This window comes from Lepisosteus oculatus, chromosome 4 (genome assembly GCF_040954835.1).
Source record: "Lepisosteus oculatus isolate fLepOcu1 chromosome 4, fLepOcu1.hap2, whole genome shotgun sequence".
Lineage (NCBI taxonomy): Eukaryota > Metazoa > Chordata > Actinopteri > Semionotiformes > Lepisosteidae > Lepisosteus > Lepisosteus oculatus.
This window is the reverse complement of record NC_090699.1, coordinates 28,795,397-28,822,289: the sequence shown is the minus strand read 5'-3', so window position 1 is coordinate 28,822,289 and position 26,893 is coordinate 28,795,397. Positions and strand designations below refer to the sequence as shown.

Here is a 26,893-nt window from a genome sequence, read left to right as displayed (position 1 = left end):
GAGAGAAACAAAAAAAGAACTGTTAAGAGACAGCTAACAGTTATCTCTCTAACAGCAAACTAAGAGAAAAACATGAAAAATGTGATCTAGTTGAAGGATTCCCCCACTTACAAATGCAGAACTGAAAATGCAAAAACAGAGGCCAGAGAAGAGGTGAGTGACTTGCTCTAGTCCATGTCTCACAAGTCTGAACCATTATCAATGGGGGATAGGTGCTTGCACTCTCCCTGGAAAACACCCCTTAATTCTGAATCACATGCATGATATCCACAGGCTGTGATGGAAACCTAAATGAAAAAGGTTTAAAAATAATACGTCTTCCTGGATCACCAAGGCAAAGCAACTTTACCGGATTGCTAATGTATATAAAGAAAAGTGAAATGTTCTTGGTATTTAATAACACTTGATCATATCCTACCACTCACAGTCAATATAGAAGTAAATACTGGGAACAAAGGAAATCAAAGAAAAAAAGGCCACAAGAAGAAAAAACAAGCCTGTGTTGTCTGAAATTAGTATCGACTTCAATACAAAGAAATACACATTCTTCTCGTGTCTTGCTGAGAAATACAAAATTTATTCAATCCCTCATGTACAGGATGAAACTCTACAGGATGAAGCACAGCACAAAATACAACCATAATGAAGAATGATGACAATTTGTGAGAAGGACAGAAACCTTTACCAGACAGCACCAGACTGTACTCAGAACAGCTGGCCAGAGCAGCACGCTGTGTGCTGTGCCTCTGTGGGAGGGTTAGTGAGCCTCCGGCCAATGCCCTGCAGTTACCTCGCACTGCACAGCTCGGGTCACTTCAGACAAGCCCTGTCGTTTGGTTGGCTACCTCAAGCTTACACAGTCAGAAACCAGCCTATAGAATGCACAGCACAACCACCCGAGCCCAAAACAACACTAACCAAAAACTGGCCACCCAGCTGACGATTCCAACACACGACTGACAGCTGAACCTACTGAGCTGCCTTTTCAGAGGAGTGTTCACACAGTAGAGCAAGACAAGAACATCCTGCCACATAATGCGTGCTAGTCTTCAACTCCTCCCTTTCTCCAATGGATAACAAAAACCTATACTGCTCAGCTGCAGCTTGGTTAGGAGAGGGGGTATGCAATACTTGGTTTGTGCTCGCAGTTATTTCACCACACTCCCAATTTTCAGAGCAGTGAAGGACAACCACAATATCTGGGACTTAAGTTTTGAGCCTGGCCTCTCTGTCACTATGAAGCATGTTCCTTGGCTGTTCTCCTCACAAGCAAAATCAATTATGAAAATGCACCTATTCTTTCAAGCTTAGAAAACCCTGGTATTAATGAATTATATTGCAAATGAAATGTCATGTTTACCTAAAATGCAGGCCCTCTACTAGTAAGCTAATCCTCTAAACATTTTGTCCTTTAATAAAGGAAAAATGACAAATCTATGCAACCTGTCTAAAAATCTACAAGTTTGCAGAATTTGAATCCTCTTAACTAAGTGATGAATACAAGCTCAACTTAAATATAACGGGTGTTGCATTATTTCAAACTTAATTTTAACCTTCAAACCAAGCTGAACACAAGAATATAGAAAGAAACATGTTGAAAGTAGATTTGGCACCAGTACTAGAAAACTCCACCTTCCCATCTACAAGCAAGTTATCAATACAGACTAAATGACCAAGCAAGAACCCGATGCATTGTAATCTTCAAAATTCCAGATTTACTGTACATTACTATAAAAAAAAATAACTGAGGGACTGTTTTCATCATGTTTTCCTGCTATGTAAGCTAACTAGGGAAGGAAAAAAAAACAATTTTTTTTTAATCAACATAAGACTTTTTATTTTTGTAGAAAACACTCATTTCACACATCCAAAAAATATCCCCACACATTTCTTAATACATACAAAAGGATCGCATTTCATAGACTTAAATAGCATCTATCTCCCACAGACATCCCAGGAAAACAAGAGGAAAGGAGGGCTCGGGGGAGTAACTCAAAGGGGTTCTTTCATAGCAAAGAGTTCTCTGGGATCTTCCTGGTCATTTTAAAGCATTACATACCAGTGCAAAGTGTAAAATCGCTCTCCATACCATTCATCCCAGAGAAAGGGAAACAAAAACTTTTATCCATCCCCTGTCCAAACCGACTGCTTGTCAGCAGCTCTCTGGTTGGCAGAGGACTCATGCCTTGACCCACAGTTGCATGTCTCATAATAGGTTTGTAATTTTCACTTGGCAGTAGGCTTTTGATTCAAATTGGCAAAGATGTCCTTTTGCAATAGTGAAAACGGCTATGAATATTTTTCTACACTGGCTCTCAATGCTGGTCCTTGATTCCAGCTGTGGGAAAGCATGACAGGTCAGTCAAGGTAGCTCCAGTTCAGCAGGGTAATAACCCTGAAGATACAGGGTCTATCCAGGACACATCTAAAACCCAGTGCTGCTGTCCTTGAAGGCCTGGTGGCTTCTGGGGGGTTATTCCACACATGTTCCTAATGAGCCGGTTCTATTTTAGCTTAAAGGTGTCTTTTTTTTTTAAGAAGACTTGGCTTTTTACAAATCCTGCAGAGCTGTGACTCCAGGACTCTTGGTTTATGACTTTAGAACAAAGCAGGTTTTTACTATTGCAGTTATTTGTTCTCTGGAGTGTCTGTCTTAGGGGAATCAACCTCCAAGTACAACCAGTCCTTCAATCAGTGTGGCAGTCAATTAAGCAGGGTCATTTTTTCAGATGGTTAGTGTCACTCGGTAACAGTGTCCATCAGTGTACCATGGCGATGGTGGACAAGCAGTTTCTCTCTTCTCCCTGTGCGCTATAAAAACCAGTACTGGCCCAGTGGAAACAGCTTGCAATGTTAATCTTTTTAAGGCCCCTACGTTTTAAGGAACACTAAACAAGACTAACTTCAATATGAAAAAGTGCTAGCCTGTAAAAACATTTGATCAGCCCTGGAACTCTTTATGAAGTGAGCTCTTTCCAAGGGCAGGGGGACCATTTTAATATTCAAGTGAAGAAGGTGAGTGTTTGAGAAAATGGCTCATTCTGAAAAGTGCCTCAACTTGTAAGTGGAGGAATCCTAAATATAATTTTATTTACACAAAAGTTCACAGATTACTCTGCTAAAATCAATGTAATAAAAATCCTTGAGAAATGATCCAAACCACTGACGAACCATAAGAATATTAAAAATATGAATTCATAAATTAACTCAAAGCACTGCCATAATAAAACAAACTGTCATGAATCAAAGTGGAATTGACTGTCCAGTTTTCAGATGATTCTTCTGTGCCTGGGTTACCTGTGTTTATGTCAGGTCCTGCGTGATGTTCAACAGCCCGAGCACAGCTGCATATTTGCAGTTTCAGTTGCATCACCTGCACCTTTCTACATAGAAGGACTTGCCAAAGCATCAATGTTCTAATATGAATATCAGGTTTCTTACACCTAAGGGATGGTTATGGAGCAAGAGACGACAGGAGCCATGTGAGGAGATCCACCTAACTATCCTGCAGCGACACTGAAAACAGAGGGGTAGAGAGCTGCAGTCGCACAATCGGATGGGTAGGGGACGGAGTTGGTATGGCACATGTCCACAGCAGGAAAAGAGGAAAAGGGAGAGAAGGAAAGGGCACAGAGGCTTTGTACTCCCCAATACAACCGTTTCATTGTCTCTTCTGTGGAGAGGTCTGTCCTTGGACCTCAGCGCTTTCTGTCCCATTAACCCACAAACCCAAAACCAGAGGAAGGAGAGGTGGAGAGGTGTATCAGGGTGGCTTTGGTGGAAGGAGGTAGGGAGATAGGTTAGTGTTTGTTGGGACGTTTCTGGGAGCTGATGGGACAACTAGGGAGCTTAGGAAGATGGGGGTTCGTCCCCCTTTATCAGTCCGTCTCCTGTAGGCCACAAGGTCGCCGGAACTCCTGCCCGCGCTCATGGATCCATTTATTGGACACTGTGGAGGAGGAGAGATGCACATGTCACTTCATTAGAAGGCAAGGCCAGTTGGCCCAACTCACTCATTTGTCAGTTCAGTATCTAAATCTAAAATGTCATCCGGCTACGAAACAAGCTCATAGGATGGGCCTCAGCTACCTGACTGCTACTTATATCCTCAACTCTGTATGCAAAAAAAGTTCTACAGCCTACACATTTACATACTGTATGTATCTGCACATCACATATGCAAGCAGCAACCAAACATTTCTATGGAAAGATCTTTACAAATTAATGTAAAAAGAAGTCTCAGTATGCAATACATTTCTGCACTTTGCCTCTCAAAAAACAGTCCTAAAAATTAATGCAATTGAAGTCATCTGTGAGATTATCCCCTTGTACTGCTGAAAGCAACACTTGCCTTCTACTAGCTACAATCAGTGCATAACTTGCAAATATAGTGTGTGTGTGTGTACAATAGTTGTAATGCCCGACTCACCCCACTTGTTCCCCACCAGGACAGGACAGGCTGCATGCCGTGTGCTGTAGTCTCCCTCCCCACTTGCAAACAGGTTATACCAGAACACTGCTGTGCCCTAGAAACACCAGGCACAACCACTGAGAAACAATATATGTACCAAGATGCACCACACTCACTAAATGATGCTCTAAGACATAACACAAACAAATGGACAAAGCTGTACTCTCAAATAGTGTTGACCACGTCTGGTCTTGGATGTTATAAATATGATCAGTATGATGAGTATGATCAAAAAGTGCCCCTAAAGGCTCCTTGGCATAACCTTGAACTCTTTCCTGGCAAGGAAATTATGGAGACAAATCAAACAGCATACATGTAAATTCTCCTTAAACGAAGTCCTTCCCAAAGAACCAAAGAGTTTTAATTTCCCCAATTCCTTAATGGTGGGCAATAATAATCTATCTACGTAACTATGCCTGACTTGCGATAAAAAACTGCAGCAAAAACAATGAACCAATGACTTAGGGTAGAGGTGCACTATTAGGCCTATTTAATCCTCCTTTACAGGTCTAAACAGTGGATCATTTCAAAAGAGTACCCCTTGAATTGTGGTCCTAGAGAAATAGGATGGAAAAACTCTAATTTAGGGTTAACTAGAAGCCTGATTTCCCTCCAAACAAAATAATACTACATATACACATCACAGTCTGCTGCAGCCTGGTTCTGGTCTACACTGAAGCCTAGAGTGAACCACCATACCTTCTTTGGCCAAACTGCAGCTCCCACCTCTGGGAAGACTGTAGCTCCCCCTGCTGCCACATCACTCATCTACAACAGTGAAGAGAAGATGAGAGGCAGCTGGAGAAAAGGGCAAAGAAGCTAGGACAACCTGCTAATGATCCTTATAGAGACACAGGCAAGAAAGAGAAAGCACAAAGAAAGCTAGAGAGAAAGATGCAAGGATGGCAACAGACAAATCACGATTCAAAATTTAACTGCAAAGCGTGTTCATGTGTGGTTCGCTACAAGGGTACATTTTTCTGAAATATGGCTGGGCTACAGAACTTATGCGATTCAATTACTCTAAAATTTAAAGAGAAAAACCTTTTTTTTTACAATTCTGTAATTTTATCAAACTGTTTATTACTACTCTGTAAAAAAATGGATACTTGTACTTGATAATCACAGCTGTAACAAAGAAGTGCTAACAGGCAGACGAATTACATGCTAATCTGAACAATTTTATTTGAACACGAGTTTCATTAAAAAAAAATAGAGTAGTATATCGCTCCAAATAAGTGCATTTGTTTTCCATGGATTAATTAATCTATTCTGAACTGAAAAGTGGCAATTCTCATTAGAAATTTAACCATCAAATACAAATTGTTAAAATGTTCAATTGGCTTCTAAAGCTGGTAAACAAATCTGACGTTTTAAATATACACATTGAATTCCAAGCTGTAGAAGTTGTATACAACTGAAGAAGTTATTTCCATCCCTGAAGACATATGGAAAGAATTCAGAAAGACTGAGTGGACGGTTAAAAAAAAGACCACGAAAGACCAAAGGCTCAAAAAGACGTCCACAATACAGCAGGGAAACTCCTGCTACTCACATAGAAGAGCCAGGTGGCGATGCGGTTTCCTGTGCCCAGCTCCTTGAAAGCATCCGGCTCATCTTTCTGCAGAGAGGCAGGACAGAGTCCAAGAGTCACTAACAACTGAAACATGCACTCGTTTCATGTCTGGCATTCAGTCACCTAATCACCCACTTACCCGCCCAAAATCGAAGTGCGGCTCGTACTGCCCTCCAACACCATAATTTGCCACCTGCGGGAAGACCAAGAGAGTTGGAGCTGCAGGACACTGCACAATAACACCAATCATGCAGTAAAGCACATTAAGTGCAAAGATCAATGGTGCGCACATGCTCAAATGTAAGAAGGTTTGCAAATGAGAGGATGCCACTAGGCCTGTTTAGCTTAAATGGTTTTGCAGCAGGAAAGTGATTCTAGAATTCTGAAGAGAAATCAATTCTAGATGTCTGGAGGCCTCTTCCCATTTGTAACCTTTCAAATGCTTCTTGAAGAAACCCCCGAGTCAGGACCTTGGTACATAGCTAGGAAGGCTTTGTATACATGTTTATTTGTTTATTTTTCCGTTAGCCTTGATTATTTTTTCTAATGAGAAATCTTTCTTGTTGCTTTTCTTTTACTTCTTTCAAGTTTCTATACCATTTTTGTGGAATGGTGGTAATCTTCACTTTGCTGCCCTACACTGTTTCTGGTCCTTTCCTCTTTCCCCCTCCTCCAGAATGCTCCCTACACCCCTATACCTGTAGCTCTTCAGCAGTGGAGACGTCCAGTCCCGTAAGGTCTTGGATGCGCTGATTAACTCGTTCTATCAGTGGGTGCTCGTAGGCTGTCAACCAGGCACTGATAGAGAGAGAGACAGACAAATGGAAACCAGAAACAGAGGGTAAAAACAGTCAGTGCAGTGAATGTGAAAGAGGTGGAGAGAGAGAGAGAGAGGACACCACAGGTAGAACAAAACCCCCTCTGTGCAAGTGCTTTACTGCAACACTGCCCACAGTGGCTATGCAGTCTGTGCAGGTTTATTCTCTTCGGCTGGGTCTGACTGCCAACACATGGCAGTAGAGAGGTTGGATGTGGTGAACCCTCAGCTCCTTTAGGATTCCCTACACTGAAGATTAACTGCCATCTTTCTTATCACCTGTTTAAACTGGGAAAAGACCAAAACCTCATTTTGTTTAATCTCCACAGCAGCAAATGCCAAATGGGATAGCCCCTTTTGGACTTAGATGGCACATATTGCTTAAATTAAGTTTTTTTTTTATTTTCAGATGCAATTTAATGCTGTATAATGCTGAGGTTCTTAAAAGACTTCAAGTCTTTACATACATGAACAATCATCCCCACACCCGCAGGCATCATGTTATGTAACAGTAAAACAGATGATCTTAATGTTATCTGAGGGGATCTCGTCTTCTCAGGGTGAGATGGATAAACTCCCACTTTCTTAATCCTCTCTTTGACAATGTTAAATGAAGACATTTTCACATTCCATCAGAAGAAAGAGGAGAGATACTGAAGCATGTTAGAATAAAAAAACAAAACAACTGCTCCCCAACAGAGGCATTTTGATGGGATGCAATCGAAGACATTAAAAGGGACAAGTGCAGCATGCATTAGGAAAAGAGGCAGTCCAATGGGTGGCCAACAGAATCTCCAAGTAGGAGGGAGTCCCAGTGGATACAAGCGGTCCTACTTAGGCCTGTCCTACTTGGATTCAGACATGAGACATTCCAAGTGCAGGGATCTTCAACCCTAGTTCTGGAGAGCTACTGAGCTTTCTGGGTTTCATTCTATTGCAAGATCGGTATAGTCTGTAGGTTAATGAAAACTATAACCGATGATAACTACCGATAAATAGTTGACCCCAGAGAGTGCCTCATTTCAAGCACTTCTAAATCCACGACCAAGGAAATGAGCCACTGTTCACGAGCCTCAGCAATCATATCTCCTCATGAAACAGACTCGCAGTTAAGTGCCTTAGTAAAAATGCTGCTGTGGGGCATGGGCGGCAATTAAAACACAGAAGAATGCCTGAGAAAAAGCTCATCCTCTGGTGCTTTCTGTAACTGCTGGACTTTGGAGGATACAGAGCACTTTGCTGTCCAAGATGTCCAAAACATCTGGAACTTTCACTCAGCGTCTTGAAAAATACAGACATAATTACAAGGTTTTGCAAGCTAAAATTTTATTAAACAATAAAAAGGCTAGGACTTTGAGAATCTCCAATTGCCTGTTTTAAGAATTCTGAATAGTGAATCATTATGGAACCACAACACAATAAGGCCTCTACACTGGCCTTACATCCATCCATTTTATCCAAGACGGGGGGAGCCAGAGCCTATTCCAGCAACCAACACACACAAGGCAGGATACACCCAGGAAGGGAATATCAGTTCATCACAGGCACACCCACACTTACACTAGGGCCAGTGACCATTCCAGCTCAGACAGTGTACCGATCCCCACTTATACGTGTGGCTAAGCAGCAGGGAAGAGCCAGGGCAAGTGTAAGATAAGGCCTGTGCATGGTACATACGAAGGCACATAGGAATATTGAACTCCAGTACCAAAATGCAGTGATTAAAACAGATGTGAACAAGTGGGAGTCATTTTTTCCCCCAAAAAAGAAAAAGTGGCTCAGATACCAAACTTCCATCCAGTGAAAACAAAAATCGGAGGACAGCTGGTGAATTATCCACCCACACCCAGGAACAGACACAAGCGCACACAGACAGCAACAAGAGCCACCTCACTCCCCCTACTCAAACACTGATTTACAGACTCAGACAGGCTCTCATTCCAGCCTGCATGGAAGCCGACCATCTGCAGTAATGAGCAGTGTGGGTAAAGCCACAGGGCGGCACTGTGGCGTTGCGAGGACTGACAGTATCTATTTTTAACCCCTGTGTCTCAAAGGAGGCAGAGCGGGTCGCTGCTGGCTCTCTATAGACCTCGTCTAAAAAACAAAATCCCAACTGTTTAAACTGAATCCATCATTAAAGCGGTCTTCCCAGACCAAGTAATTACAATACAGGGGAACTTTAAACTCTGCATTTCTTAGGCCAGGGTCAGGACAAACACAGACTCTATAACCCATTCTAGTGCAGGCTGTGGGGTGCACCAGAATAATTGGAGCATTAAGGAGGTAGCCATGACAAATCAGCATTGGAGTGTACCGAATCTGGCACCTGACCATTACGTTTTGGCACCGATACGGAGTAAAAGGGCTTTTGATTCACTATTGTACTATCTAGGGTCCTAATTCATCAGGCTGCATTAGAGAAGACCAGTCAAAGAAGTTCAATGACAGAAGGCAAGCGTTTATGAAGCTGGTAATCAGACCACACAGCAGTGAGAACAACTGAGCAGAGCGCTGTTCCCTGAGAGTCAGGCTTGGGAAGAGATTGAACACTTGGTTATCGTCACTGGGCACCCAGGAGACAGACTGGGAAAGCTGATCGGTCACAGAAATGTCCCGAGTTTGAAAGAGAGAGGTTGCCGATTTTAAAGTTGGGAAATTTAGGGTCATGGAGTAATTTACTTTCACATGCATTTCTATAAAGAGGTGCTGGGATTCCTTTCAGATGCAGAAGCAGCTCATTTCTCCCACTTACGTCTTAACAGTGACCATACAGCTCCAGAATCCCTGTAAGTGTTAGCCCCCTGTTCTTTCAGTGCACTGGACACCTCTACCTGCACAAGGACAAACACTAGAGGTACCATAATGCACTGCAAGATAACATCTTTTCATAGCCAATTATGTCATGGGTAAGAAGGAAATGGGTGGAAATTTTAGTCTTGTCTCTGCCATTCAGGTATCCGAGTCACTAGTCATCCCCCATATCATTTTACCAGTACACTTTGTATAAAAGCCTGCAGTCTGAACAACAGTCTTATTTACATTCCTGTGTAAATAATTACACACACCCATCCAAGTGTCAAACCGTTCCACCCACTCTCTTAACTATGCGAGGCCCCATACTGGATTAGCTAAAGGATAACCTGTTGCTGACAATAACTGAAACGGACCTGCAATTTGACTAACCTCCACTGCACACTGTTTGCAATACAACTAGCTAGATAATGCAATTTCCAGAAGTTTTATAGCTCCCTGTTAATCACATAAAAACAAAAGAGGAGAACATTATACTGTTTCTCTGAAACATGCAAATACACCCACCAGTCATTACCAATAGCAAGAATTCCTAATAACTGTCGAGAGTAAATACTGCACCAAGGGGCTATAGGTCCACTAGGAGCTGTATGTTAACAGAAAGGCCTGGGGACTGAAATGAGTTTGGATGACCCAGCTGAAAAATTAGGCCAAGGGAAATTTGGGAGTAGTCCAAAGAAAGCTGGATGGCAGGGGATTGAGGCCACATGCAGCTCTGTTGGAGACCAGGGGCAACAGAGAGGGAGCAGAGTCCAGGATCATAGGTAGTACTGATGCCGCATGGATCTGAGCCTGTGACCTTCGACCCCTTACCTCTTGGAGACTCTGTAATGGGCCGTGGTAAGTTTCCCAGTTTGGGGGTCATGCACTGTGGCGCGCCTTAGCTAGTCCCAGGAGCACAGAGAAGACAGAGAGAGAGAGGAGGAGAGAGGGCCGTTTAAACCAGTCCACTGGCTAGCAACACCCAGAGTGGATGACTGGCCACAAAGATCCCCAGCTGGTGCCACATGGGCAGCCAAACAGCAGACCCCCCAGTCCATTAATTGTATAATTGAGCTGGTTGTGTCAAAACCCAGCAACGTAATGGACTAGAAGATCCTGTAATGTGCACTAGGAATAATGTTAATTAATAACAATGCTAAAAAAGTAAAACACAAATTGTCCTTTACTTTTTCCCCCCTTGACAAGTTAAAATCTAAAGCAGAGCCACTACTCCATTGCAAGAACAGCAGAACGGCACTTACAGACTGGTTCCAACATCAGCTCAGAAGAGTAACTACACACTCAACCCCAACACCAGGTTTCTCTTTGTTAATCCCACCCTGCTAGGCATCCGCTTGTCTGCTGGGTTTTAACCCCTGTCTGCAGAGCTGCCAGCCCCCTGGGCTGGGACAAGAGAGGAGCCAGCATACGTTAGAACATCGTAATATTGCATAAAAGTAAATATGGACAGTTTTGAGATTTGTCAAAACAGTCAATGAGCCGAAGGTGCAAAGTTGAGCCACACCAGACTAAACTGATTTACAGACAATGAATCTCCAAACTGGACAGGCTAAAGAGCTGAGCTCAGATAGGGTGGAGGATTAAAGACCATGTTTTAAAAAAATGTTTCTATTTATAGATAATTGCCATACTGGGGGGTTCAGCCACAATGAAAGTAATTTACATACCCCCACGTCTATCCTGTGAAACCAAACTTTGTTAAGTTCACTTCATTTCATAATTTAAAAAATAAAGGCAAACGATCTTGTATAAACAATACTAAAAGATTAAATAAGCCAAATTAGTTGACAATCTGAAATAATCCAGCAGCTTCTGACTGCACAACAATGTTTATCCTTTCACTTCAGCTTCCAATTCAGAACCAAGAGAGAATAAGCTAAGGCAGGGGGACAAATCTCAGATCACATTTCCAGTGGACCCAGTGTTGGCTTGCTGCTGTTCTTGCCAAGAAGCACAGTACCCCGAGCGTGCAGGGCAGGTATGGGCGCAGTGCAGGGGCAGGGCATGGAGGAGCAGATTGCAGGGTGGAGAGCTGCTTAGTCCCCACTTCAGGACAGAAACTGCTCCCAGTGTGCCTTACCTCTTGCTGATCCTGTAGTGGGCAGTCTCCAGCACGCCAGTGATGGGGTTGGAGATGGTAGCTCTGCGCAGCTGTGAAGCCAACCGGCCGAGAGGACAGGGGTTACTGCACTCACATCACCCCACACAGTCCCTCACAGCCCTGGCACACTGCTGCGCTGCTAACTCGCTGTCCCTCAAGCACTGCCGCACTGAGCTGGTAAGATAGCTCTTTTCTGGAGCATCCTCCGCAGAAGAGCGGAGAGATGGGGGAGTGTTGCATTTCTGCCCTGAAGTTCAGTCAAATCCAGAACCCTGACTCTGGCTCTTGAGTCAAACTGCTTTAAGTTCAAATAGCTCACCACGTTTCCAAAACACAGGACCTTGCAGACATTTGCACCACAGTGGTTTTAATTTGCAGAACTGTCCCTTTAGAACACTGATACTACCTCCTGGCTGGACCTGGAGTCCTGCATAAAATGTCCAAGGCTGTAGCACATAACATTTTCAGTAGCTAAAGATTTGGAGAGAGTGGTAACTCAAACCACTTATTCAGCTAGAGTTCAGGAGTGCACGAGTTCGCGTCACTGCTTGAGGATTATCTGTTGTTCTAGAGAGGGACACCCATTAAACAGAGCACTGCTTTCTGGTTCTGCATTCTCCCACAGAGTACCCTCTCAGTTAACATGCTCTCTCAGGGAGAGAAGTTGCACAGATGGTATTCGGGTGAAGTGAGATTCTGCGAGGTGGAGTCAAAATATTTTGGAGGAAATTAAAAAAAAAACAAGCTCATCTCTGGTACACCGATGACAAACAATAAAGTTCCCTATGCAGTAGCGGTCTCAAATGTAGGATAAAGCAAGATAAAAATGATTAAACAAGCAGGTGGTGGTTAGATCTCAGATCTGGACCGGTAGTGCTCCACTGTGGATGGGGAAGGCTCATCTACTCTACAGAATCGTCTTGCCACCCAGTCCCCCCCCCAACACCACTTCCAGAGAAATGCTCACCCTGGGCTTGGCCAGTTCCTTGATCTTCTCAATCTCGTGGTCAGAGATGATGTCAATGTAGCGCACGATGCGTGGGCGGTCCCACTCATCCTCCTGCTTCACGGGGCCCAGCAGGTACTGCGGGTTGCCATTGCCATCAGAGTAACGACAGAACAACCGACTCCGCCTGCGAGGAGTCTGCAGGAGAAAGAGCAGAGAGGACGGGAGAGATTAGGCTCCAGACACTGTCACTGCTCTCGGGATGCTTCGGTCAGCACTCTGCAGGCAGCATCAGAGCTCCTACTTCACCCAGGTCTGAAGCTGAACTGCTTCGATCATGAGAGGACGACTCACAGCAATAATAAAAGCTTCCTCTCAACACTTCATTTATACATTCCACTTAATGTAAACAATCCCGGCAAACACCAATGCAATTAGGATGACAGTACACAGAGATAGAGAGACAAAATTCCTGTGTGGATGCCAGCTCTGCTAAGCAACTTCAAGCACTGCCAAGGAGCCCTGTTTGACTCAAACTGGTGAAGGACCATCTGTATACTCACACTACATATCCTGGCAGGCTGTATGCTGTTGGCAATCTGAAATATTATTAATTTAAATTCACCTAAAACAATTTAAGATGCTGTAACAGCTCTGGGTTTGTCGATCGGCGTCGCCACATGTATTTTTGAATGTCTACTGTGTCTCCGTCTGGCCCGTGTGTCCGTTTTGGAGCCCTGTTAGCTTTGACCATGTCCCTGCCTGTGCCCAGGTATCCATGGATGTCTCCTCACCATCTTGATTCCCTCTCCTCGGCACAGCTGCTCATATTTCTGCCTCTCGGGGAGGTAATCTTTGGGGCGTCCCTTATTCTTGGAGATTGTTTTCTCTTTGGCATCCTGTGGCTTGGAGTCTTCATCTGCTTGCTCTGTCTCCCTCTGCTTCAGTAGCGTGTACTCGAAGTACTTCAGATTTCCATTGGCACGCTGATGCTGTGGGTCTACAAAAACAGCACAGGCCAGGTGACCAATGAGGCAATGTGACAGCCCATCCAGCCCACGAGAACAGAAAGCTCAATTATGGCCCAAACCTTGTTTTGGATAACAAAGCAAAGCCTTCCGAGAAACGGCTTTGGGGAGATGTAAAATGAAGCCATAATCGATGTTTTAAAGATATTTCACTATTATGGTGCGTGTGTTTTATAGAGCTTTAAGGATCATCATAGAATGCTATAGCCGTAAGTTTTAGGAGGGTGATCAAATGTTCGGTGCAGAGGGTTAAAGACACAGAGATTCAATATGTGAATCACAACTATCAGCTGCTAACATTTTCCAGTAACTAATTGCGAATGCAAAGGAATTTTCAAAGCTCATTGCCAGGAAGAATGAAGGGGAAGCAACTTTGCAAAAGAACTGTGGTGCCAATTTGGTCTCCCCCCCGCCCCCATAAAAAGAGGGGAAGAATATCTACTAAAATTTACTTCACAGACTTAAAATGTTAATTCTGTAGCACAGACTTTTCAAATCTGACTTCTACACCTCCCTAATATAAACTCTCCAACTTCAACTTTTAACATTTGTAAAAAAAAATCCTCATCTTAAAAGGATATAAACTCTACCCCTAAATAAATAATCTAAAACCTAAAAGATTAATGCCTAGGGAAGATTTTTAGGGAATATTTCTTTACACTGCTGTTGCTTGCCATCAGTGTCTGCTCACCCAGTTTCAGCAGCCTCTTGGTGAGCTCCAGTGCCCTTTCCAGCTCGCCCTGCTGGTAGATGGCATAGCTAAGATAGTCCAGCACAGTGACCTTGTCAATGGTGGCTTCCTCGCCCTGGTCCAGCTGTCTGAGGGCCTGTGCCATCCACAGCTCGGTGTGGTAGTAGTCAGCATCAGAGTAGACAATCTTGCCAAGCTCAAAGCAGTCATCTGCTGTTAGTGTGGACTTGTACGTCACACCTACAAGGGGACCAAGACACACAGAGCGAGGGTAGAAATTTATAACACACATCCACAATGAGAGCTCAGCAAACACAGATACACTGGCACTCACAAACAGCATCACTGGGACCCCCTTCCCAACTTACCAGGCAGGTCCCCAGTGGACAGGGTCTGTGTATCCAGATTGTATGTGTCCTGCAGTCTCAGCAGGGCCTTGGCTGCCCCCGTCTGGTCCTCATCATTAGGGAAATACTGCCTCTGGATGGTCAGGTTGGAGATAAATCCTAATAGGAACAGTTCAGTCAGTGACCGTGAAACACTCCGGGTTGCATTCAACTGATGAAGGAGAAACTCCCCATTGTGTGTATTAAAAATAAAAAGCTTTGTGCGAAAGAAACTGTGGGTGAATCACTATAAAAAAAAATACAAGTCTATCTGAAGCATTAGTTTCAAATGTTTTTAAATTAGCTTGTGTACTTAATTCTCTCAACAATTTCCTTGATATGAACTCCCCCTTTAATACTCATTTAAACTGATCCAGCATTCACTTATTTCCTCCATTACTCCTGTGCAGAAAGGTCCAGAGGATCCTTAGAAACACGACTAGGCAAAGAAGACTGACAGAGAACTAGGAACATGGAACACAGAAAAAGAAAAGGAACAGGCTTCTTTCCGAAAAGGTTGTGAGGAGGTGCAACTAACAGAATTCTGTTGAGAATAAGGCCCAAAGACAAGGATATGGCAACATAAAGAAAGAACACAGGGAAGAGAGAAAGAGAAAAACTGAAGGCACAAAAAAAAAGTGTTCCTCTCACCATCAGACATGTCCCTGAGCACTAGGCTCTCCAACTCGCCCCACTCCGTGTTCAGCCTCTTCATCAGTTTGAAGGCATTGACAGGGTGGCCCAGGAACCCCTCGGGGTCCTGCGTCGCCATGGCAGTAAGCTTGTCCAACTTCTCTGCCCACCTGTGGACAGACATGCCAGAGCTGAGGGCACTGCCCTAAACAACTCTCCTTGCAATGCAGCTGGAGCAATTTTATTCTAATTACTATACAGTATATTCTTTATTCACACATGGTGAATGTATTCTCGAGAAGCCTTCTCATACTCCGCTTCTCTTCTGGATCTGCATCGAAGGCAGACACGAGTGGTCCCCACTATATTGTATGGAGGGGTTACGGAAACAGAAAGTCTCAATGTATAGTGAAACAGAATTTTCCCCTAAGGACAATGTAAATATGGAGAAGTTCGAGACCATAAGAATGTAAACTTTGCCCAAACGTCTTAAAGCACTAGGCTCCCGCCGAAATGAGATTTAATAGAATGGAGTTGGATTAGGAACCGTAAGACCGAGTGTCCATTTCACTTGCAGCTAGCTAAATACAACAACGAATAGCAGGGCAACCAACAGGGACAGCCTATATGCCTATATATACACACCAATATACTTCTGAACAGACTGACCGAGACTGTCAGATTAGGTGATATGCATTTTTCTGCTTTTAAGGTAATAGAAAACTCAGAATTGTTTTCCTTTTACTGTATAATGAAATGGGGAGGTCTTTACTCACTCAGTAAGACCTCTTGAAACAATGCAAGACAGAAATGAAAACAATAAGTTCCATGAAGTTGGTTACACATTTAAGAGCAGCATATTGCTTGTTGACTAAGATCTAAAGTAAAATTGACACTTGAACCCAAAGAGACATCTTTGTGAATTTTCAACTCTAGGAATTTATAAATAATTTTGTAAAAGATTTGGAATGCAATATTGGTGCAGAGTCCTGGTCCTTGCACACTCACTGTTTGACCTGTTCCAGCTTGCTCTCTTCTGCTCTAATGTAGTCCTTCAGAGAGGTGACCAGGTCCTTCTCAGTGTACAGCAGATCGGTCATCTGGCCTGGAAAGCACACAGGACAGAGAGAGAGAGAGGAACAGTGGGAAAAGTCACTCCTGTGAAGAGTGTGGCAAGAATACTCACTAATAAGAACACATACTCGTGGTGAAGCAACACAGCAGAGCACAGTACTGCCCTTCACCATATCCAGGTAGAAAAAGAGTGCACAGAACTGCACTATAAACTGAGAACCAGGAACTACAGCAGACTCATCAACTGCAGTCATGTCTCTAGTAGCAGACTGGGGATCTGAACGCATGCATGAGAATGTTGCTTTATAAGGCACAAATGAACAAAAATTGCATTAATTGCATCTCATTCTCAACCCAATCTTTATTAAACACCCCAAAAAAGTTTTACATAATCAGCTTAAACACCGGAATTTGCTGCACTCCGTCCCCCTCCCCCAAATCCAAATTTCTTATTTCTAAGATGTCATCTGGAGATTATCCAGGCAAGAGAAAATACTTCAGTCCTAGCTTTACATTATCTTTTGCAAAACACAATCAAACAGTCCACTGAAGGATAAGAAATTTGAAAAATAAAAACTGCAGTCAACACTAAAACCCAGAGAAAAAAAAGACATCTGGCTGCAAACACTTCCAAATCGGGCCTGTACATCAACACGCTGACCTGCCAAATTATTCTGTAAGACTAGCTGACATTTAACACCAACCAGCCCCTCGACTCCCTCCCTCTCCAATGCATCCTTTCCCAGTTGAAAGAAAGGCATCAGTCACAGGAAGAGAGGCAGAGAGCCAGACCAGCAGCTGCTGCAGCTAGCCTGACTGAGTCTGGCACAAAGACCCACTGGGCACTCGGTACAGTGGGTAAACCAAGAGGACCTGGTATCATGCAAGTGAACGGGGACAGGTAATCTCCCCTCAGATTCCTGCTGCACTTTTTTTTTATAGTTGTATTTTTTTTTTTACCTGATTTTATAGCATCAGCCTGGTCAGTCCCCCTGGTCTAGATTTTATTGCACTACATTGGATTCTCAAAATGATGATTCTAGAGACTCAAGAGTGCAGTTTGGGTAAAACTGCAGAGACGTGCACAGGAAACATTAGGTTATTTGGAATTACTATGAGCTGCACATAGGTGAAAAGCAGACAAAATACAATGGATCATCTGCAAGTTAAAAGAAAGAAGATGGAGGACAGAGCACTGAAGAAACTGGAAAGGAGGACTCACCGATGGACGTAAAAAAGTCGTTGTGACCGCGGGATTGGGGGAGCAGGCCTCCCAGCAGCACCACAATCCAGACCCCCGGCAGCTCCATCCCTGCACTCTGCGCTCTTCACTCTGTACAGGGAGAGAAGACAACCCCGGTCAGGACAGGCAGCCGTCACCTCCTGCATCAGCCTGGGGGCCGGTGCTTTAACAGTAGAATATGAAGGACAGCATCATCCCCACAGCAGTTCAGACACTGGAGTTCCTTCTTTCACGCAAAACTGCAAACTGCAATGTCCACTGCTCATTTTCAGGACTGCTGAACACTAGAACACTAGCCAAGCCTTGGGGTCTAATTAGGAACAGACACTGCTGAAATTCCAAGCAGAGAATCATTAACCAAACACGTAGACAATTAACTCCCCACCTTGATTAAACCGTCCACTACATAACTTTCAATAAGGAGAAGAGGGGAAAAAAAAACTATTCACTTTTGTTCTGTGGGGTATGCACAACAACACCCTATCGCATTCCTTCCTTGTAAAACCTCCTACGCATCTTACTGCTTTCCCAGATTCCCCCCTCTGCCCCCTCCCCTTAGTCTTATGACACGGAACATAACACTGAAATATTCAACACGCTTGTAACCCTTGCTAACTGCCACAGCATTTCTTGCACGGGAAACGTATTTGTAATTTGGGAAAATGAGCCAATGAGGATACAGACCGAGGACGTAACTGAGCTTTTGGGGGCAACCAAAGATTTATAAAGCTTTGAATAGTAAAACAAGCACCCACCCACCTAGCTAAAGGAAAGAGTTTTAGAATTTTCCTACAACCCTTCTGTACCAGCAGTGGCGCACTGGAGTTTGTATCAAAGGCTTCCAAGGCATCTAGATGTTGCCAAATCTGTGACATGGTGTTGTGCCACCTGTAACATCTGCCATCAAGGCTATTCACTTTAAAGTAGGGCTTTTCTCAAGCCTACTTAGCACCTCTCTCTCTCTCTGAGCCAGGCCCTCAAAACTTGACAACAGGCGTGCTGACAATGTGAACAGGTGCAGAACAAAACTCATCCTGCATCCCTGTCTGGGTGTCCTGTAATGCTCTGTATACACAAGGGAAAAAAACAGGTCAGCCATACAGAGCAGCTGTACTTGTTTTTCTTCCCACCTTCAGGGGAACAGGAGAATTTGGAGAACAGGTCAGATTACAGCAAAGTTTCAAAGCATCAAACTCCAAAACCTCATATAATAAAAGGATTTTACAGCCATATGAGCAGTGGAGTGAATTTAACTGAACTGGATTCTGAAGTATTGTTCTGAGAGAATAGAATGAAGCCAGTGAACATTTGTCTTTGTAAGCGAGCAACGTGCTTTGTGAAAGGACTGCTGAACAAAACTAGCCTTTAGGGCACAATCAGATATCCATCTCCTGGGGCCAAACCTTAAAGAATTTCAATATCTTTCTAGAATAAAAATTTCTTGATGAAGATTTTAATATTTTGTGATTCTTAAAGAAAAATACATTCTTAGTAAAAGAAATGTATACATTTTATTCTAATGATCTTTTTTTTTTACTGAGGGCTGGGAAGATTCTGAAGTCTTATGCAGTCTTCACATAGGGTTAGATGGCTCACTATAAATAAAACCATTTTCCTGTAGTGAAGAATTAAGTGGGTGGGAATTTTCTCCTATTAAACACATTCCGCATTCCAGGACTTCTATGCTAGCAAAGCCTCCTTATGCCAGGATGGTACAGTCTCCAAAGTGGAAGAGCCAGAAGGCATGAACTTCCTCTCCCTGCAGTGCCAACACGATCCTTGTGTCTGCCCTGTTGCTGTGCCAGCTGGGTGGAACATAAGAAGGACGTTTGTGTGTTTGGGCAGGACATGGCAGGCTGGAGTTTCACTGACCCAGTACACATTATTTCACCCCCTGTAGAGAGGGAGGGAGGGCTTCTTACGCACTCCAAACCACTAGCCCAACTCCACACACCCCACCCACAGGCACACCCAAGCTCACACGATCACTACTGTGAGCTCCTGAATAGACAAGCCTCCGATGAGAGCAACCCCTTCATCAAAGGCACTGCACAAAAATTAATGTTTTACTTTTTAAACACCCAGTTTATTTATTTCCCTGCTGGCACATACCTAGTAAATACCTGCCCTGTCTGTGTGGCACACACTGCAGGCAAAACTCTGAAGCTGTCTTACACCGAGCAAGTCCCTCTGGCCCAATACAACAAAGGGGGAAAAAAAAAAGATATTGCTATAAACGTACTTGCTTTGATTCCGACTTAATTTACACCAGGATATTGGTGCAGGGCCTAGTTTATATCCAGTGTACAGTCTGTGCTGAAGGAAGGGTTCAAAACATGCAACCATTTCCCTCTCCAACAGTATACAGTATATAGTAGTTCAGGTGGGTAGCTGTGTCAGCATGCGTAGGCTGCAAAGGAACAAGTAATAGGTTTATTCCATGCTGCAAAAAAAAGAAGAAAGTCATATATATATAGTCCTTTCCTATATATATATAGTAGTAGATAGTCCCATTAATGATTGTACAATGGAAGTCGTCTTACAGTTATTCTAGCTGGCTATAAACAGAACAGATCAGTCTCGTGGGCCACGTAAGAAAGGGGAAAACATGTACTAGTATTTAGATAAAATAAAGGAGTTAAAAGCACAATGCCAGTAATAAATGTATATGTGCAAACCAACTATTAATGCTATAAACGTATGGGCAAAGGGGGTCTGCACATAGGGTCTGCAAACTCATCAAAACCAGGAAGACACCTGGCACCTCCAAGCCAAACCCATAAACCCATGTGACTGTTCATTAAAATACCTGCTATTCCACAATGAGGTCATCTTTGCACAGCAATGTTACTGTTTACCAGCATGCCAGGAAGATCAAATATTTAACTACAGCTGGTTACCCCAGCCATGCAACTGCGCTATTTAGCAAAGCCCATCTCCCTAGTATCCTTACTTCCATGCCACAATACCAGTCACAACAAAAAGGCTTAAAGCGATGAGCACCACAACACAAATGAACATGTGTACTATGTGATGCAATCCCGAGCATCAGTCCGTGGCAATGCAATGACAACAGCAGCTCAATGAACATGGTCTTGCACTTTGTCCAATACCTGACTAATGTGTACTTCATAGGTTCAGAAAAAAAGGTAGTGGGTAAAGATGAAAAGGTTGTGCTGCAATTGTGGCTGCTTATTTTACATAGCATTGTATCCAAACAGTGCTCTAAAGAGAAAGAGAAGCAGGAAAAGAGTCATCATTATGCTCTGGTATCCCTTTCACTGGGAGAGGGGGTGCTGCCATTGTGCTCTGCAGAAGAAGTGTGAAACTCTTACTAACCACATTACCCTGAAGACACGGTGCGGCTATCTTGCAGTACATAAGAAGAACCTGGGGTCAGCCAGTAAAGCATCATGCCAATACTGTGCAAACTGGTGTGTATAAAGGACCACCCAATGAAACACTGTCTTTCCAGAACACAAAGTCATCAAGTTACACAGATTCTCAGTGCCGGCTCTGAAAACATTGAAGGGTCCATCAAAACTTTACACAAAAATTAAAGCAGGATGAAATCAGAGATCACACTTATGGCTCATGCTATGGAAACTCTTCCACTCAAGGAAACTAATGCGATCTGTGCCCCTCAGGCCGGTGCTCTCAGCCACTGTGGAATTCCAGTCTGGGGCAATCTCCTACCTAATTATAGGAAAACAGGGAGAGGAGGTCATTAAGCGCGTCAGCGGTCACAGATTTCTTAGGCAGTGGCTGATTCTATTAGATCTGCAAATAAATAAGTTGACCGTACTTGACAAGGGACATCCTGCAATTCATAAACAGATATGTTGAGCTCACACAGAACCTAAAACCAAGTTGCGTTAAAAAAACAAACAATCTAAACAAAATCTTCAACAATCTTGCTTCTGTAAAGGCCAACAGAAGCCTGATGATTCAGCAGTGATGAAGGCAAATGCAAACAGGAACTCAATACACTGTAGAAACAAATCTGTTGAAGAAAGTTGCAATACAGTAATAAGGGTCCAGTCTAATGGAGATATTGTGATCAGAATAAACAGAGAAGATCAAAACTGAGCTACTGCAATAAACAAATTTACAACAGCTGCAGGGCACCATCAAATAGTCTGTAGTGTATAAAAAGAACAGACAGCAGTCACAGTGCACTGGAGATAAGATGTATTCACTACTGGGAAAAAAACCTTCTCCCCTCTGTTCAGAATACTTTCATAGCAGAATTGCTCAAGTCAAATTTCATGGTATTGCACTTCAGCCAGCTCACATATGGACTGGAAGGAATCACCCGGCAGTGATGTTTGTAAAACCATGTCTGAGTGGCAAGGTTTGAGTAAAGGGGGACTAGGTAGCACGGATCTGGTGCAGAAACCGGGAGGGTTAGGTTTCAGTCCCTGTTTGGACTCGGCACAGAAGGGAGTTGGACACCTCACCTTCTGAACTCCAGACTCTGTCGCACAGATACTGAAGTAGCTTTATCCTCTTGTTAAGAGTTGGCATAAAATGAGTAGGGTACCACAGTACAAATGCTGGTTCTCCTAGCCTAACAGAGCACCACAATCCAAATCCTTGGCTGCCATCAAACATACATCTACCACATACTCTTAAGAGCAGGTCCTCTTAAATAACTTGCAGTATATATGTGAAGTCCCGATTCAGGTCTGCAGAGAGACAGGCAGCAGCGCCACTTCCAACTAGCAAGTCATGACACAGGGTGCTCAGCAAGTATTTCTTCTCTCTACTTTGAGTGGGGAATGACCTTTTGCTTGTTCTTTACACGTTCAATGTTTGATTTGAACTTTTCACATACAGTGTCATGCATTTGAGATGTACTGTAGAAATGCATCGCTAAATACAGTAATCAAGGAAGAGGTCAGGTGAACTGTTCGCAATGTGTGGAGAATACACAGGACAAGAACATGCACAGACAATGAATCAGTGCCTGGCTTACACTCAAGGCATTTAAATAGTTACCCTTGCACCTCTTCCTCCTCCTCAGCACTTCGCTGTACAAGATTAAAGCTGCTAGAACACTGTTAGAGACCCGAAGCTTCTCAGATCGTGTCCAAGGCTCGACAGGATTCCCCACACGTGCATTTTCCGCCTTGTTTCCCATCTCACTCCCAGTTCTTCATTCACTCCACATCAGTATGGTCACAGTGCTTTGCCGCAATTTGGCCCCATTTACTCCTTGTACCCATGCCACAACACAAAAAAAATTGTTCCTGAAGATTACTGCCCTTGATAACTTCAATTCCACAACTTGTCCATTTTTCTATAATATTCATTTTATAGCAAAACTAAGCAGTACCATATTTATTTTCCATCATATTCCATTTGTTATCTGGAAAATGTATTTTAACAGTGTATCTGGTATACCCATAGTGTGTGTGTATATATAGGAGAGCTTTTGCTCAGTATAAACATTTTTGTTATCTCTGGACAGTTCAGGAACACATCCCCTGCAAAAATAAGAACGACTGGGTGTACTTCCACTTTCTGTAAAAGAAAATGCAAGTAGAAGTTAAAAATGCAGAGACAGGCAGTTTACAAATACTATGTAGGACATTAAAGGCTTGTGTGTTAATTGTCCTATTCCTTCACACAAAAGTAATTTAAGAACCTAGAATAAGATTTAGTGCCGGTGTCACTAGCAGAGTCTGAAGGAGTCTCCACAAACTCAACACTGCCGGGCCTCCAGTTCACTCTGGAGCAGGAGACAAAGTGAGTTTAGGAGTGCGGAATGCTTATGGAAACTCCCATTCTCTCTTATGTTGTCCTCCCTTATACTGGTGAGTCCTCAATTTCCCTATGGATTGGGGCACTCAAGCCCATGCAGAGTAAATTCCTCACTGCTACACTGCAATGGAATGCACACCTTTCTCTTGTAACATTCAGATAATACTGTACTATTATTTTCTAAAGTATTTTTAGGAGTATATTTGATTTGGATATCTTCTTCAGTTTATCCTCAAAATGGCATTTAAACCTCAAATAATACAAGGGACTCTTCTACTAGGGTACTTATTGCTTAAATAAAGAAAAATATTTAAAGGCTAAAGACCAAAAGAAGTTCCGCTATATGTTAGCCATTCATTCAGACTCCCACAGATTGGGATGGAGGGAGGGGGGCGATACTGCCACGTCTCCGCCCTTCCCCCACTGCTCCGTGATGAGCGTAGCTTCATTACCTGCAATTTGAACTCCGAAAAAAGGGCAGTCTACACTACCGCCCTAAATTTAAACTAATAATTTAATGGAATCCAGATTGCTCATATTGTGCCGTTTAAACCAGTAAACCCTATACACACTAGCAGTGGATCCCATACATAAAAACACTGAATGAAGATCCTGGAAATCCTTCAAGACCAAATATCTCCAAGAATTCCTCACAGAGTAAGGCTGCTGTCCTTCTATACACATAAATCAATAATAAACTGCACGTGTCTTGATTGAATTAAAAGCATGCACTGAGCGTGATGCGCTCTTAGAGACGTGTACTGTACTCAGTGTAATCCATACAGAGGTGCACCGGTCTAAATATCCCTGTAGTATGGGCCGTTTACCTCTGTGAATGTGAAATTTGGCGTTAAAAAAAAACTCATAGGGATCCCGTTTTTATCCATTTGCTTTAGTGGTGGCATCAGTCATAAAAAAATGTTATATCATTTATCAAATTACTGATTGCCCGATATGAGTCTTTTAATCTATACTTGGACTACATTTTACAGCATGTGTTAGTTGTATAAATAACGAGAACAATCCAGAAGATGTACAAATCGTATTTTAATGCGGCGGATATTGTCCACTTTGACATATATACATACAGTATAAGGAGATTAAATTTAGGGACCATAGAGGAAAAAAAAAAGAATTTGCCACGTTTCTGGAAATCCGCCCCACTCGGATAAACTTTTTCATGCGTAGCGTTTATTTTGAGCCAGTAAATCTCTGCAGCCCCCCAACTCTAAACAGGGTGGCTACGTGCTATTATCAAAGAATAATAAAACCGGAAACAGACGTTATTTGTTGCACTGGTTTGTTTGACCAATATTTGTGCAAAGACAGCTACAACGCACAGCGGATTTCTCTGAACGAAGTCAAATACCGTTTGGCTACAGTAGTGAAAATCTCACCACAGAGCATCCGACTTGCTGTGGATGCAAAACCTCATGCTGGTGGAGCGCTAAGAAATTTCTAGACTCTACTCGTTGTACACGCAGAAATAAAATTCAAGGCAAAAAAAATGAACAAGGAACAAACGCTTGGTCTATAGAAATACGGATAAAGAAAGCTCTCACCTTGGGATTCCTGTTTCTTCACGTCGCCTCCAAGTTAGTAGCCGCGTATAAGCTCTACTTCTACCGGCGATATCTCCTCTAAGGCCAGTTTACGACGGTTTCCTTTTCTCACCCCGTCTCCTGGTTTTTATATCCGTCTCCAGCTGCATTCCTTCGGGCTCCATGTTGCCCCCTGGCGCTCAGTGGAGGCGGAGCTCCGCTACGTGCAGGAGCGCACACACGCGGTATTCTCTGTCCCATCAGAACTTTATAGATGATACATTGAGCATGCGTTTCCAAAATTGCAACGCCGTGGCAACTCACTCTTTTAATTTTCGTACTTTTCTGTGTACTGTTTTGGCTGTTGTGGTTGTATTTCAAATAAGACATAGCATGCTCGCCTGCCGCGGAGCACGCAATGAACTGGTAACGCAGAGCTACAACAGTGGCAAGAAACTTAGTGTTTCACAATGAAGTGAATGAATAAGCTTTACACTGTAGAGATTTTATTCTAACTAGTGGTATGCAGCTGTATTAAACCCAAAAGAAAACGGATAAAAGAATCCCCAAAGCACCCTTAAATAGCCTCCGCCTTTAAAAACGTCAAGTGCTGAAATGCATGCAGTCTGCTGTACGATAAATTATGTTATTTTTTAATATTATTTTGTGCCATTGACTTGTGTCTGGTTAGACCAGTTTTATTAAATAATGCAAGTTCTAATAAATAATTATGTGATTATTTTTCTATATTTTAAAGATTAAGTAAACACAGTTATGCATTTCCCTGTCTTTCAGATCTCACGTTAATTATTTAGCCCCCGTTTCCACCCTTGCCTTCCTGATGTAAAACAGACAACCCTATAATAAATGCGAGGCTCGTCTATTAATCTCAGCGCATACACTTATTTCACCATCTTAACACTGTGCAAAAATGCAACACTAAAAATAAAAAAACTGTAAATCCAAAAGAAAAAATAGGAAGTCGTGATGTGGATGAAGAAACCACAGTCATGTATTCTATAAATAGTGAACATAAATCTCATTGCAATTAAGTTAATTTTAGCATGGGCTCTTTGAATATCCAGTTCAAAACCTAGAAGGGGTTTATTTAGAAAACGCCCGTAAGATTATTCGGCATGATGTTAAAAGCAGGAAGGGAAGCATTGGAAGAAAAGGTTTTGGAATGGTAAAAAGCAGGAAGGAGGAGGAGACTGCATGAAGTCTTAGAGCAGGGGCCATGTAAATTAACTGATCCCACAAAAATCAAAACTCTTAACCGAGTCTTTAGAACAAGGGTACACATCTGGAGCTTTCTGGTCTCGAATCCTGCGGGTTCTCTGTTTCTTTTCAACAGGGGTCTCCTGCTCTGGTCCAGGAGAGCCAAAGAGCTAAAGATTTGTAGGCCACCAATCGATGAACTGGGGGCTCTCCAGGACCAGGGTGGGAGAGCCCTCCTTTAAATTCCCAACAGCGCAAGGTTTGGCGGAAGTCAAGTTAAACCATAATCAGATCAATTTAGCACTCGATGAAGGGTTGTTTGTAAGTTAAGAAGATCTAGAAAACATGCAGGCTAAAGAGAGGAGCTGGGAAAACTGACATTAGAGCTTTGAGCTTGGGGAGCTGAAAAATATTGCAGATCTATCCAAAACTGCACAACCTATACTGCAAAGGATCAAGTAAAGGTGTATTCCATGCTGAAAAGAGAAGAAAGGTAACTCAACGTTTCGGCTGTGGAGCCTTATTCCCGGAACTGAAGAAGGCTTCACAGCTGAAACATTGTGTTTTTCAGCCTAGGCATGCTGA

At 43.0% G+C, this 26,893-nt stretch overlaps 1 protein-coding gene across 5 annotated transcripts; it reads right to left on the bottom strand.

Moving 5' to 3' along the window:
* Positions 1-1,809: 1,809 nt before the first annotated feature.
* On the bottom strand, positions 1,810-25,284 carry p4ha1a (prolyl 4-hydroxylase, alpha polypeptide I a). Of its 5 annotated transcripts, none has more exons than XM_015346730.2 (15): positions 25,112-25,284; positions 17,763-17,873; positions 16,475-16,571; positions 15,485-15,636; positions 14,816-14,953; positions 14,448-14,687; positions 13,523-13,728; positions 12,750-12,926; positions 10,492-10,562; positions 6,746-6,845; positions 6,187-6,240; positions 6,027-6,092; positions 5,171-5,239; positions 4,430-4,526; positions 1,810-3,949 (listed from the first exon to the last, which is right to left on the bottom strand). In XM_015346730.2, exons 2-15 carry the CDS (start codon positions 17,848-17,850, stop codon positions 3,879-3,881), a joined length of 1,626 nt encoding a protein of 541 aa, XP_015202216.1. In that variant the 5' UTR covers positions 17,851-17,873; positions 25,112-25,284; the 3' UTR covers positions 1,810-3,878. The 5 variants fall into 5 exon arrangements, with proteins under 5 accessions (XP_015202216.1, XP_069045124.1, XP_069045122.1 ...); XM_069189023.1 differs by having other exon boundaries at positions 14,448-14,701; positions 14,818-14,953; XM_069189021.1 differs by lacking the exon at positions 10,492-10,562 and adding an exon at positions 11,762-11,832 and having other exon boundaries at positions 14,448-14,701; positions 14,818-14,953; positions 25,112-25,283.
* Positions 25,285-26,893: the final 1,609 nt, after the last annotated feature.

Excerpts from the sequence above, each read along its gene's own strand:
- p4ha1a (XM_069189023.1), bottom strand. The coding sequence starts at position 17,850 with ATGGAGCTGCCGGGGGTCTGGATTGTGGTGCTGCTGGGAGGCCTGCTC. Across the intron at positions 10,563-12,749 it reads AGGAACTGGCCAAGCCCAGG|CTAAGGCGCGCCACAGTGCA; the intron begins GTGAGCATTTCT and ends TCCTGGGACTAG. Across the intron at positions 6,846-10,491 it reads CATTACAGAGTCTCCAAGAG|TGCCTGGTTGACAGCCTACG; the intron begins GTAAGGGGTCGA and ends TCTCTCTATCAG.